The 15,253-nt window shown below is 34.6% G+C and overlaps 1 protein-coding gene across 1 annotated transcript in view; it reads right to left on the bottom strand.

Annotated features, from left to right (window-relative positions):
• The window catches only part of LOC107193478 (adenylate cyclase type 8-like), a 33,406-nt gene extending 19,827 nt beyond the window's left edge, over window positions 1-13,579 (bottom strand). The window contains 5 exon segments of the mRNA XM_015582928.1: window positions 1,224-1,408; window positions 4,274-4,463; window positions 6,126-6,283; window positions 7,981-8,213; window positions 13,521-13,579. Coding sequence (XP_015438414.1) covers window positions 1,224-1,408; window positions 4,274-4,463; window positions 6,126-6,283; window positions 7,981-8,213; window positions 13,521-13,579 — 825 coding nt within the window.
• Between the last annotated feature and the right edge of the window lie 1,674 nt (window positions 13,580-15,253).

The following is a 15,253-nucleotide window of genomic DNA, read 5'->3' on the forward strand; positions in this document are numbered from 1 at the left end:
CATTGAACGATTCATGTACAAGATATATGTAGGCCAAATAACATGAACAAGTGGATACGAGGTGATTCCTTATGACAAAATAAGAACAAAATATGGAATAAAATTTTTTCATTGAAGGCTTAATTTTCGAGAAAATCGACTTTGAAAATTAATCTGAAACACGTGTATTCGCCACAGTAGTAAGTAGAAACGGAATGCAATGAACAGACGCGCTAGCACAGTTGCCCCTGTATCTAGCAGATTTTCAAAGTCGATTTTCTCAAAAACTAAGCCTTAAATGAAAAAATTTTATTCCATATTTTGTTCTTATTTTTGTATAAGGAATCACCTCGTACCTGCTTGGACATGTTATTCGGCCGCACCTTGTATACAGTAAGTTCTCAGTGAATGCTCGGGAAGATCTCTACGTTAAATGCTATCTGCTTCATCCCCACTACTGAATTTAATCTTCGTGGGCCGTCGGGAAAATATAAAGGCCTGAATAGTAGACCTAGAAATAATAGGAAATAGTGTTCTTCTACGATAACTGTTCCAAAGCAATCCCGAGTTTCGATCATTAATCGAAAATTTACTGTATTTGGTGTACTAAACACTATTCCAACCTTGATATTTTAATAACTTTTAAATGAAAAAGGTTATAGTTGAGATTCTTTCTTTTAAATTCATTTGAACAAATCGGATTTTACGATAAAAGATTTTCAAAATGACGACCGTTATTAGCAATCACATGACTAATTCTTTCCTCAAATGAGTCTTTTAGTTACTGACTTGTAACTCGTAAACTACAAAAGACATTGGAAAAAAGTTTAGATAAATTCTGTATCGTTTCTAATCATCCATATATCGGTAGGAAAGAATTTTCGAAAAAATTATTTTCAAACAAACATTTTCAAAACAATTTGTTTTGTAAAGAATGCCATTTGTTTTGTACATCATTTCACGAACATCCCCCATGAGTAGCAACACAAATAAAAACAAATGCAGTCTCGTTAACTGCGCAGACTCCCGAGCAATCGCAATTTAAAGTGTTGAAAAGGTATTTAGTACACCCTGTATCTGAAGAAATTCAAAGTATGTATTTCACGCAAAATCAGGATCCTCTGATCCGAAAAATCTCCTGACAAAAACTGAACGTTGCCCTTCGTCGATGAATGAAGGGGATGTAGAGTGTACTGCGAAGCAGAGAGAGAGAGAGAGAGTGAGCGTAGACCAACGATTCTTACGTGTGTCGGGTCTCGTAATAATGTGATCCCTGCGAGGACCATGTGGGTCAATGCTGTCCCATAACCGGCGAGGACGCACCACCTCAATGGCAACGGCAGCATCGCGTACGGTGCGTACACGACAAACAAAATATACCACATTAGACGCTGCTGACTAGCGAAGTCTAGACCGGCGCCTATAAAACCTGCAATTCACATCGTGGTTGTCACGTAAGTCGTCCGCCATCTTTACGGAATGCTCGTCGTTAGTTAGTGTCTGGCGTTCAATTATATATACAGGGTGTAACAAAAATGTTGGAGGACCCGGAAAAGGGAGATTCGTGAGGTGATTTGAAACAAGTTTTTCCTTAGTAAAAATGTTATCTGAAGTTTTGTTAACGAGATATTAACGAAAAACCCCGACCAATCAGAGCTCGAGTCTGCCAGCCGAGTTCCCGCGGTAACGTTGGCTACGCGCTATGATTGGTAGCAGCTTTTTTAAAATTGGTACAAATGACTTGAGTTCTTTTGTAAAGTTGGGGACATTAATTTACTAAATGATGTATAAAAAAAGATACAAAAGTTGCAAAATGATCGGAATCGCGAAGAAAATAGTAAAGGTAGTTTTTTACAACTTTTTATTCTGAGGCTATAATGAAAATTTAATAAACACATATCGAAAATTTATGTTAGTTATATATGTACTGAAACTTTCATTGAAATCAAATTCAACAGGCATCAAAAGATGTAAGAATTATTAGATTTACTACAGTTGTAGGTCAAAAGTCGGGAGAAACTGTGATTTTCAACATTTTTAATCCTCGGTATCTCGTAGCAACGTTAACCGATTTTTATGAAATTTTCAACATGTATATAACTAACATAAATCTTCGATATGTATATATTAAAGTTTCATTATAGCCTCAGATTAAAAAGTTGTAAAAAACGACCTTTACTATTTTCTTCGCGATTCGGACCAATTGCAACTGTTTCAATATTTTTTTACACATCATTTAGTAAACTATGTCCCTATATTCACAATACAACTCAAGTCATTGGGTCCAATTTTAAAAAAGTTGTCCCGTTTTAAAGGGTGTACGAATACTTTTGTCCGGTACTATAAGTATAAACACAAGAAAAGACCATAGAAATGTAAATAGAAGTTCAATTGTACTGAGTCAGTTAGTTAGTCGTACAATTTATTTCAGTACACAAGCAAGTGATAAGTTCAATATGCCACCACACAAGGTGTACTCGATATAAAGGTCAGAATAATCGAGTCTTTGAAGGAAGGAAATAGCCAAGGAAGGGGTGCACAAAATACTGTTCAACAAATTTTAACCTTTTTTTGTTTTTGTCACCTCCAATAGGCGTTCCTGATGGATTTTTATGAGTTGAATACGAATCTGCAAACCGTTTCTTTACAGCACGTCTAGTTTTTGAAAAAAAAAAACAATTTTTTTTCAATTGCAAAGTTTCAACTTTAGAACTGCGTTGTGCTTTTACAGTAATAGTTATTCAGTTTCTTTTGACACAAAATAAGTGTCTGGACTCCTCGAAACAAAATGATATAAATTGTTATTCTATTATGGACATCTAAATATGTGTAAATAAGTTCAAAGTGAAAGGGACACCGAAGGCTCATGAATTTTTGCTGATATTCTTCAATTTATTGAAAAAATTAAGGGTCTAGAAGACAATCTAACTATAGCATATAATAGAACAGACCTTTCTGCCGAGGAAGGTGTCAAGAAAAGTTACAATATCAAAGTTATATATGAAAAACATTATTAATTCAATGCCAGAACGAATTAAAGCAGCAATACGTTCACATGGAAACATAACCAAATATTAGTACCAAAAATCGTTTGAATTAACAAATCAGATCGAAAACTTTTTTTTCAGTAACTCTCTTAATCGGAAACTTGTTTCCATGTAACATTTCAGTTCTTATCGTGTATCCGTTTCATAATAAATGGAAGGGTGCGTTCTTTTATTGTTATTTACTTCGTATTAACCTCCTTTCAATTTCCCGTCACTTCTATCTTTATATGACAGCATTTTATAGTTCTAAAGTATGAATATTCTCAGTGAATGTCGTATTAAATACGTGTGATCGGACCCTTGTTGCCAGAGGTTGTGGTACCAAACTGCAAGTTAATATCGTTTTTACTTTTTTCACAATACGTGTCTGAAAGAAGCCTTCTTGCACCCATCAGTCTAACCCCTTAAATACATATAGCGGCCACGGGATCGCCGATCGATCCTATCCCATGCCTGGCGCGCGTATAAGTCGGCTCTACCGCCGTTCCCTCTACGGTCCGTTGGACATTCAAGCAATTCGCTGGACCGCCAACGCACGAGCCACTGGAGCAAAACTCTATATTCGGTGTGTAACATACGAGGGATACGATCTATCCATGATAGAAAAGGGGAATCAGGAACAGGAAAAAAAAATAACAAACCACGCCCGTCGAAATCATGACAGTCCGGCTGTATATGCAGTAGCGTTACTAAGGGGGTGTGGGGGGTTGAGGCCCGCACCGGGTGACACCATCGTGGGGATGACACCCAATGTTTTTAATGTATATTAAAAAAAAATTACATTTTTGTCAATTGTACAACTGCAAGCCCGTTTCTACAATAAACCATATCCCCTATGAACTCCTCAATCCATGCTTTCTAACGACCAAACATTCTACAGACTCCTCTCGATTATCGTCCTGAACTCGAGTCCATGTGGGGACAATAATCTTACAGGGAGAAGTGCTTCAGACCCTCGTAAATTCGTTTCTTGCCCAAAGCCTCGGCAACAAAAGGGAAGGGGAAACAAAGTTTAAAGGGTCCACACCCCCCCTCTCCTGCCACAGTGGTGGGGATAGCGGCTGGACAATAATCGAGAGGAGTCTGTATATAATATTGAGGGAGATGGGGTGACACCATAGGTTACCGCACCGGACGACACCAATACTAGGAACGCCACCGTGTATATGTACAATCTTTTTTTACGTTCATCGTGAGAGAGATACGTTTTGTCCGGCCTGTTATTGGGGTTGATGGTTTCGTGTCACCTTGCGAGTTGATCAGTAACCATGTGAATATGGACGCCCAGTACAAATAATTATTGGAGAAACACCGCCACCAGCCGAGGATGCAGATCACCAGGTTCGCCGCCATGCAACAGGACGCCCAGGACAGGCCCTCGATCAGACCGCCGCTGTCCCCGTCCCTTTGCCACAGCCATATCGCCATTAGAACAATCTACAGTGGGTGATCGAATTATTATGAACAGATAGGGAAATTGCATATTTTATGGTTTCGATGTTATTATGACATCAATAACAATAAAGTATGCACTTTTCTTTTTTTCTTTTCTTAACGCAAAGATGCGCAATTTAACTATATTTTTGTATGGTCATGAATCAGTCTACAGTAAGATGCATATTTTTATGATAACAAGCTACCAAATTGTGCTACCGTTGATGGTTCGTAAAACAGAGGTGGCCAAAATGTAATCTAATTACAAAATCCAATGTAATTGCAAGAAAATTACAATTACACTGTAATTAACTACACTAAATTTACAACGAAAATTAGAAGGTAATTGTAAAATTACAGGGTAATTGTAATTGTCCTGCAATTACATTGCAATGACATTATAATTGAAATTTAGATTTTGTAATTAGATTACATTTTGTCCAACTCTGTTCGTAAATATGACCTGTTACTGCCGGTTTGTTTTTTTTTATGATTGTTGGTTTCCTTGATTATTATTTATTCTAACATTGTTAACCCTTTGCACTCGACTATCCTCTCTGAAGGAACAGAATGTATGGAAAATTAAGACTACTGAGTGCAAAGGGTTAAATTATATTTTCTCGAAAAAATATTAAAGGTATGCCTAGAAGAATTCGAGCGATTATATGTAGACGCGAAGGGTGGCGTGACGAAATATTGATATAAGGGTGTCCCAAAATATGTGCAAGTCCATGAAAGAGGTAATTCCTGGGATGATTTGAAACAACTTTTTCCTTAGGGAGAAAATTCTCAGTGGCTTCGTTAACGAGATATTAACGAAAAACCCCGACCAATCAGAGCGCGAGTCTGCCGGCTGAGTTCCTGCGGTAGCACGTAGTCAACGTTACTGTAGGAACTCAACCGCTCGCGCTTTGATTGGTCGGGGTTTTTCGTTGATATCTCGTTAACAAAGCGTCGGAGAACTTTTTCGCTAAGTAAAAAGTTGTTTCAAATCACCCCAAGAATCGCCTCTTTCAAGGACTTACAACTATTTTGGGACAGTCTGTATATACAATATATACATATATATTCTTTAAGAAATTAAAATCGGTGTCATATGTCAGTAAAAACAAAACGATATGTTCTGTAATAAAGAAGGTACTACAGTAAGTATATTTTGAATTCCGTTCTTGATCAAAATTCAAATGAGTGGTACTTCGTAGCATTCATAATAATTTGATCACCCACTATACACGCAGCATACCCGCGGATCAGAGATACTCGCTGTGTATACAGGGTGTCCCACGTGAGCACCTTAAATATCTTACATGCTTTTGATTTTCAGAAAATTGATTTTAACAAAATGGTTGCTCTAGTTCTTAATTGTTCTATCTTCACTATGTAGTTTCAAAACTGAGAAAACTGAGTTTAAGGAGGTATTCCCATTCGGAAGGGTCGAAAATCGATTTCTTTTTATTGTATTCTCTTTAAGTATAACCTTGAACATGTGTTATTGAAATGACGGAAAGTGAGACATTGTTTTTGAACAAATACGCTGATCGAAGTAATTGAAGCATATCCAATAGTCTGATTACTTGATAATATATAAGCTGGTAAATAGTCAAAGTATTCAATAGAGGATTAAGTAAAATTAAATGAAAGATCAGATGATATTTTTTATATTACCTTTAAGCTCAGATCGACGATATTCAGCATGATCAACGACTTCTGCCGTTGACGATTCGAGTAATGGAGGTAAGACGTCTCGAGCTGCTTGCTGTGGAAGCTGTTCGAGAGCGACGGACAAAATATTCCCTTATAGAGAACTCCTTTCTTGAAAACATCTGAAAATATCCAGGGGGTATTTATAACTCAAAGGCTGTACACGCATAAAATAAATTCATGAACGCGTACCATTAGCGGCGTAAATGATATAAAACGTAAATGACGAGGGCTGAAACAAAATGGCCGACCGAGGATCGAGTATTCTCTAGAATTTAAGGTTCTTATCTTGCGTTTATAGAATTAGGCAAATATTTCTGTTCTCTAATATTCAGCGGGACAATTTTTTGTTTGTATAATAAGTAGATTGAGGAAGTTTATGCAATTTCACAATTTCAGACAATAATATTTGAAATTTAAAGCAAGGTGGAATTTTGAATTCTGTACTAGAGATTTTACTATCGTAATAATAAAATTTACTTAATATTAACCTTTATTAAAATCTTTATTTTATTGTACTTTCCAAATTAAGGGATGCTATAAATGCATAAACATCCACAGTCTAATGATAAGTGAAGAGTCAATATTAGGTTAGCTCTTTTCTACTCCGGAAGCCTATTAATAGTCTTACCGACGTTGGTGCTTAATGACGAATATACAATATTATTACATATTCTTCTTTTAAATACAATGTACAAAAAGCTACAGGTACATTACACTACTATGCTTGCTCTATTGGTTCACGACCTTAATTTATTACTTCGAATGAAAATATCGCTATACCTTGACCATCAACTATACATATGTATATCACGAGTCCCTTATAGCTAATCAACACACTATAATTGTACGAGTTCACTGTATCTTATCCATTAACTATGTATAGTTAGTATGTGTCTTATGCACTAACTACAATTTCACAAGTTCATTACATTTTGTCCACCAACTACATTTTTACAGGTTCCTATGGCTTGTTTACCAACTGTAATTTCAGGAATTCGTTATTTGTGGATCGACTATAATTTTACAAGTGCACTATATATAGTCCACTAACTATAATTTTACGGGTTCCTTATGAGCTTATCCATCAACTATAAATTCAGAAGTTTCTTATATTTTATCGACCAACGGTATAATAATTTCACGAGTTCGTTATATCTTGTCCACTAACTATAATTTTAAGAGTTCCTTGTAGCTCAACCACTAATTATAATTTCACGAGTTCGCTATACCTTGTCCACTAACTATAACTTCATGAGTTTGCTATAACTTAGTCCACTAACTATAACTTCATGAGTTTGCTATAACTTAGTCCACTAACTGTAACTTCAAGTGTTCCCTACAGGTCACCCCCAACTATAATTTCATGAGTTTGCTATATCTTGTCCACTAACTATAATTTCACGAGTTTGCAATACCTTGTCCACTAACTATAACTTCATGAGTTTGCTATAACTTAGTCCACTAACTGTAACTTCAAGCGTTCCCTATAGGTCACCCCAACTATAATTTCATGAGTTTGCTATATCATAATCCACTAACTATAACTTTAAATGTTCCTTATAGCTCATACTCCAACTATTATTTCACGAGTTTGCTATATCATAGTCCACTAACTATAACTTTAAACGTTCCTTATAGTTCACCCTCAAATTATAATTTCACGAGTTTGCTATATCTTACTCCACTAACTATGTATGTATAACTTCAAGTGTTCCTTATAGCTCACCCCCAACTATAGTTTCACGAATTCGCTGTATCTCATCCATTAACTACAATTTCACGATCTTAATACATCTTGTCAATAAAATCTAAATACCTCTCTGCGTCTGAGCTTCGGTATCAACAGGCTGATCGGCAAGAACCACGTCCGGGTCGGTCGGAATCTCCCCGTCCTCGTTCGGGTCGCTGGAGTCTGACTCGTCCGCGACTTCCGGATCGTTGGTAGACTTCCGGTCCTCCCACGCCGCCAGTCCTTCCCTGCCCAGCCTCTCGGAAGTCAGTTTCTTCACAGCCTTGATCCATAATTGTTTCCTCGGGGAAATACTCAACCTACCATCCGACAGGAGAATTCGAAATTAACCACCAATAACGACGGAACTTCTTCGTTCACAGAGAACATTTAACACAACGTTCGACTGAGTGTTTAAACATTCATTATTTCGCTTTGTAACCTATCACCGATCAGCAGACTGCGGACATTTGCGCAAATTTTATACGAATTGCAGTTTGTAGAGACTGGAATCGAATAGAGATTTGTTTATTCTATCAAAAGTCCTAACAGATTTTTTAATAAAACGAGAATCTGATGAAATTTTATTTGACTTTTTGTGACACTGCGTTTTGGATTGTTGTGCATAGGGGGAATGGGGTAAAATCGGAAGCCTAAAGATAAAATTTTAAATACTGACATTAATAAATAGTCTGCGAAGGTTTATGCAGAATTCACACTTTCAAATACTAATATCTGAAACTTAAAATGAAACACAATTTTGAGTTTTGTACTAGAGGCTTTACTAGATTAATAATACCACATAGGGTGGATGCACCAGTAAATGATTGATTTTTTTGAATTCCTTGTTGCTTTTGAAAATGTTCATTTACTTAATATTGTTCATTCACTGGTGAAATCAGTATTTTTTTTCTTTAATTTAATTAACTACATTTTTGCAATTTTTTATATTTAAATCTATACGTTATAAAACGGTAAAGGTATTAAAAAATCTACTTTGCATGTGCCAAATATTTATTAATATTATTATCATTTAAAATTCGACTTAATAATTGCAAAAGCTCTTAAGTGTTCATTCATTGGTGCGTTTACCCTAAAAAGTATTAAATATTATTAAAACATTTGTTTTATTAGGAAACACTATAAACGCATAAACATCCCCAGTCTGTTAATAAAATACGAAATAAAATAAAATTGAGGTTTATTAAAAAAATCTCTTCGCCAAATGATATCTTACTTAGATCGAACTTTTTAGGAAGAAGAAAGATGCAAAAAAATAACGAATTTAATCATTTTGCTCCCTAGCATCTGTACCAATACTATTCATCCGATTCTCCAGACCCGTAATCACTTTATACAGTTTATTTACACTTTAATACACAACAAATAGAATGATTTAAAAAAAAAATACTTACCCAACAGTAGTTGTGAAGTATTAAAATGATTGAAAATTAGATTGGAGCGTCCAAAAACACAAAAAAACACAATACTTCTGCTAAGCACACGTCTATCGCGATCAACGTTCGTCGATGAACTGATGCAAATCTTTTGAAAATAATAGTGGGTCCCGATTTTACCCAGGTATGAATTCACGAAGACCGCGGTCTACTGATAAGGGTTAGGTCACTGGTCGGGATGCAATGAAAATTGGAAAAGGAATTTTTAAATTGTTGAAAGTTTTGAACGAATGTCACCTTAAAGACTGCGGACGCAAAATACAGTAAATTTATAATAGATAGTTGTATAACACAACAAATTTGGTCTCAGGTGTGCAGTCTTTAGACGACATAGACGCCGATGCCTGGGTCCATGTAAACCCACCTTCATCTTTCTCTATAAATGTATTTTGAAACGTGCTTCCGCTTAATTCTACTAGATCGACGTGCGTTTAGAGATGAACCGATTGAAGAAAATACAAGTAAATAATCGATATACTTTCGTTCCGATACCGAGTATTTTTAGTATCGATACTTTCGGTTTCGATATATACTCGGTATCGAAAAAAGTACTCATATCAAATGGAACGAGTAATCGATATGAAAGTTAATGAATGTAGAGGTGGTTGTTGTTGAGCTATATTATTTAATTGATAAATGTTCGTTAATAAAATATATCTTCGTTAAAATAGAGATGGGCGCTTTCATTATCCAAATAGAGTTTCGAATAACGAATAAAAGATGAAAAAGTACTTCGCCATTTTTTATTGTTTAAACGTGGAAATTCCAGTTTTTATAACAAAATAATACCTTTTTCCTGAATGAGTCAACATTTGGCAAACAATTATGCAGTTTTTCACTATGTATTATTCAAATAAAATTCTACTCAACTCTAGTTAAAATTTGTTAACAACGTTACCGCGGGAACTCGGCTGGCAGACTTGCGCTCTGATACGTCAGGATTTTTTGTTAATATCTCGTTAACAAAGCCTCAGATAACATTTTTGCTAAGAAAAAACTTGCTTCAAATCACCTCACGAGTGTCCGATTTCCGGTCCTTCAACATTTTTGTTACACCCTGTATGCAAACCGAACTTATTGTCATGAAAAATGTTATATCTACCTGAAAATGCTTTAATTGTTAAATAAAAGACAAACACTTTCGAAGGATTTTACGGAATTAAAACAAAAAGATAGACAATTGAAAGAGATATTGCAAACTTACTTTTGGTATATTATTTCAATAAAATAGTCGTATTAGGAAAACCGCTTACTGCTGGGTTTTAGCGACCACTGATCTGGAGGACAGATGGAATTTGTGTATAAATATGGGAGAAGAGGACTGTTGGTCGATTGGCATTTGTTTTATAACAATTGTTACTTTCGTCCCATGTTACGTTTGTCCCTGGTCTCCCCTACGTTACATTTTTCGAAAAAGAACACATTTTTCTTCGTTGTCAAGAAAAACATCAAGTTGCGTTTTTCATCGCGAAAAAAACACGTATGAATGATTTATAGTTTCCTTATCAGATCGAATATAGGAAAGCACAAGTGTCGTAAACCTGGATTAAAATGCACCCAGACACCGTCGTTAGAGGATTGACATAAGTCACATAAAATCATTTAATCAAAACGATTATATCTTCGTGAACAGAAAAAAGTGTGCGTATGAATACACAAGGTTTTTATTCGAGGTTATGTTAACACTTGTACAGGTAGAACGTAAGTCAACGGTCATTTGACTGTAACCAATGAATGTTCCAATATTAATGCAAGAACATAAACTCGAAGGTAGAAGTCAACGGTCATTTGACTGTAACCAATGAATGTTCCAATATTAATGCAAGAACATAAACTCGATTAATCCTGTGTTATGCGTATGTGTGTGTATAATATACCACCGAGTGTGTGATATCATGTCGGAACATCTGTTAACGTGGAACTTACCGAACAGTGTTATTGTGTTAATGATGTGTCGCATTAAACAAAGAAAGAATTCAGTCTTCTTTGCATGTACGTGTACGAACTATCGTCCAAAAATTCGGTGGTAATTATCTCTGCAGAATTTGAACTTGATAAAAAAATTGATGAAAAGATACTTATTAAGATCTACAAGAATGGCTTTGACAACGGGTATAGTTAGATAAGGGGTCAAAAGTGCCCTTAGATCGATTTGGACTTGTGACATACCATTCGATAGATTAACAAGAAAAAAGATGTGTACCAATTTTCAAACGTCTACTTCGACCAGGAGGGTAGTAATAGGAAAAATTCGGATTATGCGGTTTTTCTTCTATTTCCTCTATGTAATTGCATGTAAAAATTCTGATAGATAATATTTATCGGGCCACGTGTTGGAAAATATTTCGCGATTTTTTGGTTGAGAATCCTAGTTGTCAAAAATAAAAAACACAGATTAATTCTGAAAAAAGTTCTTTCTTACCGAAATTTTGAAGCGACTACATTTATACATATAACTACAGTAAGAATATATCATGACCAAGTATTGTCCTGAACTTTTTAAAGATTTTTTGGTAGGTTCCATCATAGTTTTAAAAATCAAAAACCGATATTTTTAACGTTTTTTCCATGAAAAAGTAATTTATACTTTGAATTTTTGTATTTCTTTTATTACGTAAGTAAATTATACGATTTTAAATATTTCCATGTCCAAGAAAAAAAAGAATTTTCCCAATTACTACTTCCCTGGTCGAGGTAAAGGGTTGAAAATTCGTACACATTGTTTTTTCTTGGAAAGCTATCGAATGGTATATTACAAGTCTAAATCGGTCTAAGGGCATTTTGGGTCCCCTTGTCTGACTATACCCTTTGTAATCACATTTTTACATTCATTTCAGTTACCAGAAAAAAGTATCTCAAGAAATCTGTATTTACATGAACATCCACCTACTACATTTAACTATTAGGTTGTTGCATAATAAATGTTGATTCTCAATATTGGCTTCATTTTGTGTAGGTGCCTAAGAATTGTTGAACATGGGATCAAGAAGCACGTGACTCGTTGGTAAAAATCTGTTGAATCAAATGGATTTTTTTTTAATGAATATTTTTCAACTTAAGACAAGTTGTAATCGTTCAAATTCTTTAGTTCTAAGCAGACACTTATTACGCAACAACCTAACTAAAATTCCATACACCTAAAATGGCTGTACTTGTAGTACACCTCGTTTTGTTCCATCTATTACGAAGAACCACTCCACCATAAAACGTAAAAATAAGAAAATACACTGAACGACTAATAATTCACTGCCACAAGTCGATGTTTATGTGTCAGCACGTAGCGAATTTTAACGAGGAATACAACTGTATAGCTTCTACGGATGGGTTTCTCGAAATATCGAAAGTAGAACTGTAAGTATTCGGATATTCGAACTATTCGAATAATTCTAATAGTACGAAGTATTCGAATAATTCTAATAGTACGGAGTATTCGAATAATTCTAATAGTACGAAGTATTCGAATAATTCTAATAGTACGGAGTATTCGAATATTTGAATATTTATACTATATGTATAATTAAATATTCAAATATTCAAATATACTTATCTACATAACCAACGAAAAATCGGAGAAAATTCTGTAACGCTTGCCCCAATATTTGCAATGTATGATATTGTTTTCAGACAACTAGCATGTTTCTGAATAGGGAAAATGCAGGAATAACAATTTTTATTCAGACGTTATATCGCAATACAGATAGTATATTATTAAAAATAGTCCGAATTACGTTGTGTTTGGACTCATTTTCAACAGGAGAGTCTCCTCGATTTGTTCGTAACACTTTCATAAAAATATATATTAAAAAATGTAACAGTTAAAATTTGAATTCTCGCGTGACTCCTTATCTGCTTACTTTGTACCAACACTCTTGATATCTATAATCAAATTTTTCTCTAATCTTCTATTTTAGACTTTACAAATTTTATAAGATATTTCTCGAAACGTTTCTCGAGAAATTGAGAAATAAAAAATTTTACTTTTTTTTTTGAGAAATTCTCAAAAAAGAATTCTTGAGACCACTCGATACCCCAAATTATTGGACGACAGTATAGTATACATATATTGTACTTCTTTTCCAGGTGTAAATGAAAGAGGGAAACAAAAAAATATGAAAAAAAAGAGCAAAATGGGACGCGGAGCAGGGAATTCGAGTTGACACGAATACTTACTCATTGATGCCCGCGACATCGCTGTCCAGCATCATGCTCCAGGTCTGTTCTGTAATCATTATCCCCCGGATGATCCGCGTAAACGAACAACCTTTGCTCACGTTGTGATTGTCAGCTGTGCAATTGCCTTAGTATCCGGCATTTTCACAACACCTTAAACCAGAACTTGTTAAGAGACGAAGCGAATATCTCGGCGCGCCCAGCGTGGTCTCGAACCGATCTTTTTTTTGTTTCTCCTTTTCCGAAATCACGGCCGTCGATTTAATTGGCTTAATTTACTAACGGATGTATTTTATTAAACAAAGAATTCAATGATGTCTGTAATACTATTTATGTGTTATCATTAATGTAATAAAGCCTCCAGTACTGAATTCAAAATTCTATCTCGTTTTAAATTTTCATTTTTTTTTTTGTAACATTCCAAATATGGAATATGATAAATGTACTAGTGCAAATAGCTGTTTTTTTTATTTAATTTTTTCATCATAACGAAAGCGCCTGAATCAATAAGAAGAATAAATCTATTTTTTGTTTATTTTCCTTGAAAATATTGTATCTGATGTCAGGATTCCATATTTGGGTACCTATTCCATATTAGGTACGATTTATGTTTCTTTTTTTACTGTCAGGTTCAATATTAAACATTGTTCGTAACGGTAAAAATATAAGACTGCTCTTAAATTAAGCGTAAATATATGACTGGAAAATAGATTTTGTAAAAATGACATTCAAAAAACGAAATGGTATTCCACATTTGGCGACTTTCCTCTAATCTAGTGACGCCTCTAGTACAGATTTCAAAATTCTGTCGAATTATAATTTTTACTCGTAGATATTAGTGTATCTGAAATTAGGAACTCTGAATAACTTTCCAAATTCGTCATTCTACGAATCCATAACTTTTGCTATCCGTCATCGACAAATTTCGTTCGTTGTCTCTTTTTCTTTTCGTTCGGTTACCCGAGATATCGCGATCGTCTAGGCGATTTCGAACGATTTTATACGATTCGATTGTTTTCTGTTAACATCCCATTTTTAAGATCACTGTGTAGAATATACATATAACATTCTGTCGTGTCACTTTTGTACAAAGTAATCTTGTTGATGGGTCACTTCACGCGAAATCGGACACGTTTTGGAGTAACATTTCGGATTTTGTTGACACTTGGATATGTTGTGGTCTTTAATGATATATAAACATGTCTCGGAAGATTATTCAAAACTAAAAAATTCTTGATTTTACAGCCGTTTGAAATATAGTGTCAACCTTTTTTCGCCAATTTTAAAGTGTCCATATTATTGCAAATTTGTCTATAAAGATGACAAATAGGACTATATCCTCAACTTTTTTCAAATTTTTCAATGTTGTCCCGCTATTATAAAATTGCATTTCTAAAAAAATTGTTTTAAAAAACAATTGCAAGATAAATGGTTAAAAAATATGTTTTTTTAACTGAAATAATTTTTATTAAGTACTCTTATGTCTCCACTGTAAGCACCCACAAAGTTTATTTTAATCAGTTTCTTAGTTCAATAGTTATGATTTATTGAAAAAAGATTGACACTATACAGTTGTAAAATCAACAATTTTCAAAAAGTTCAAAAATCGTCCGATATATGTTTGCATACCACTAAAGACTACAATGTATTCAAATTTCAAGAAAAATCTGAAATGTTACTCCGAAAATTGTCCGATTTTGCATGAAATAACCGTGTTTTGAATGAACAGAAAC

Source organism: Dufourea novaeangliae, unplaced genomic scaffold (assembly GCF_001272555.1).
Source record: "Dufourea novaeangliae isolate 0120121106 unplaced genomic scaffold, ASM127255v1 scaffold6, whole genome shotgun sequence".
In the NCBI taxonomy this organism is placed as follows: Eukaryota; Metazoa; Arthropoda; class Insecta; order Hymenoptera; family Halictidae; genus Dufourea; species Dufourea novaeangliae.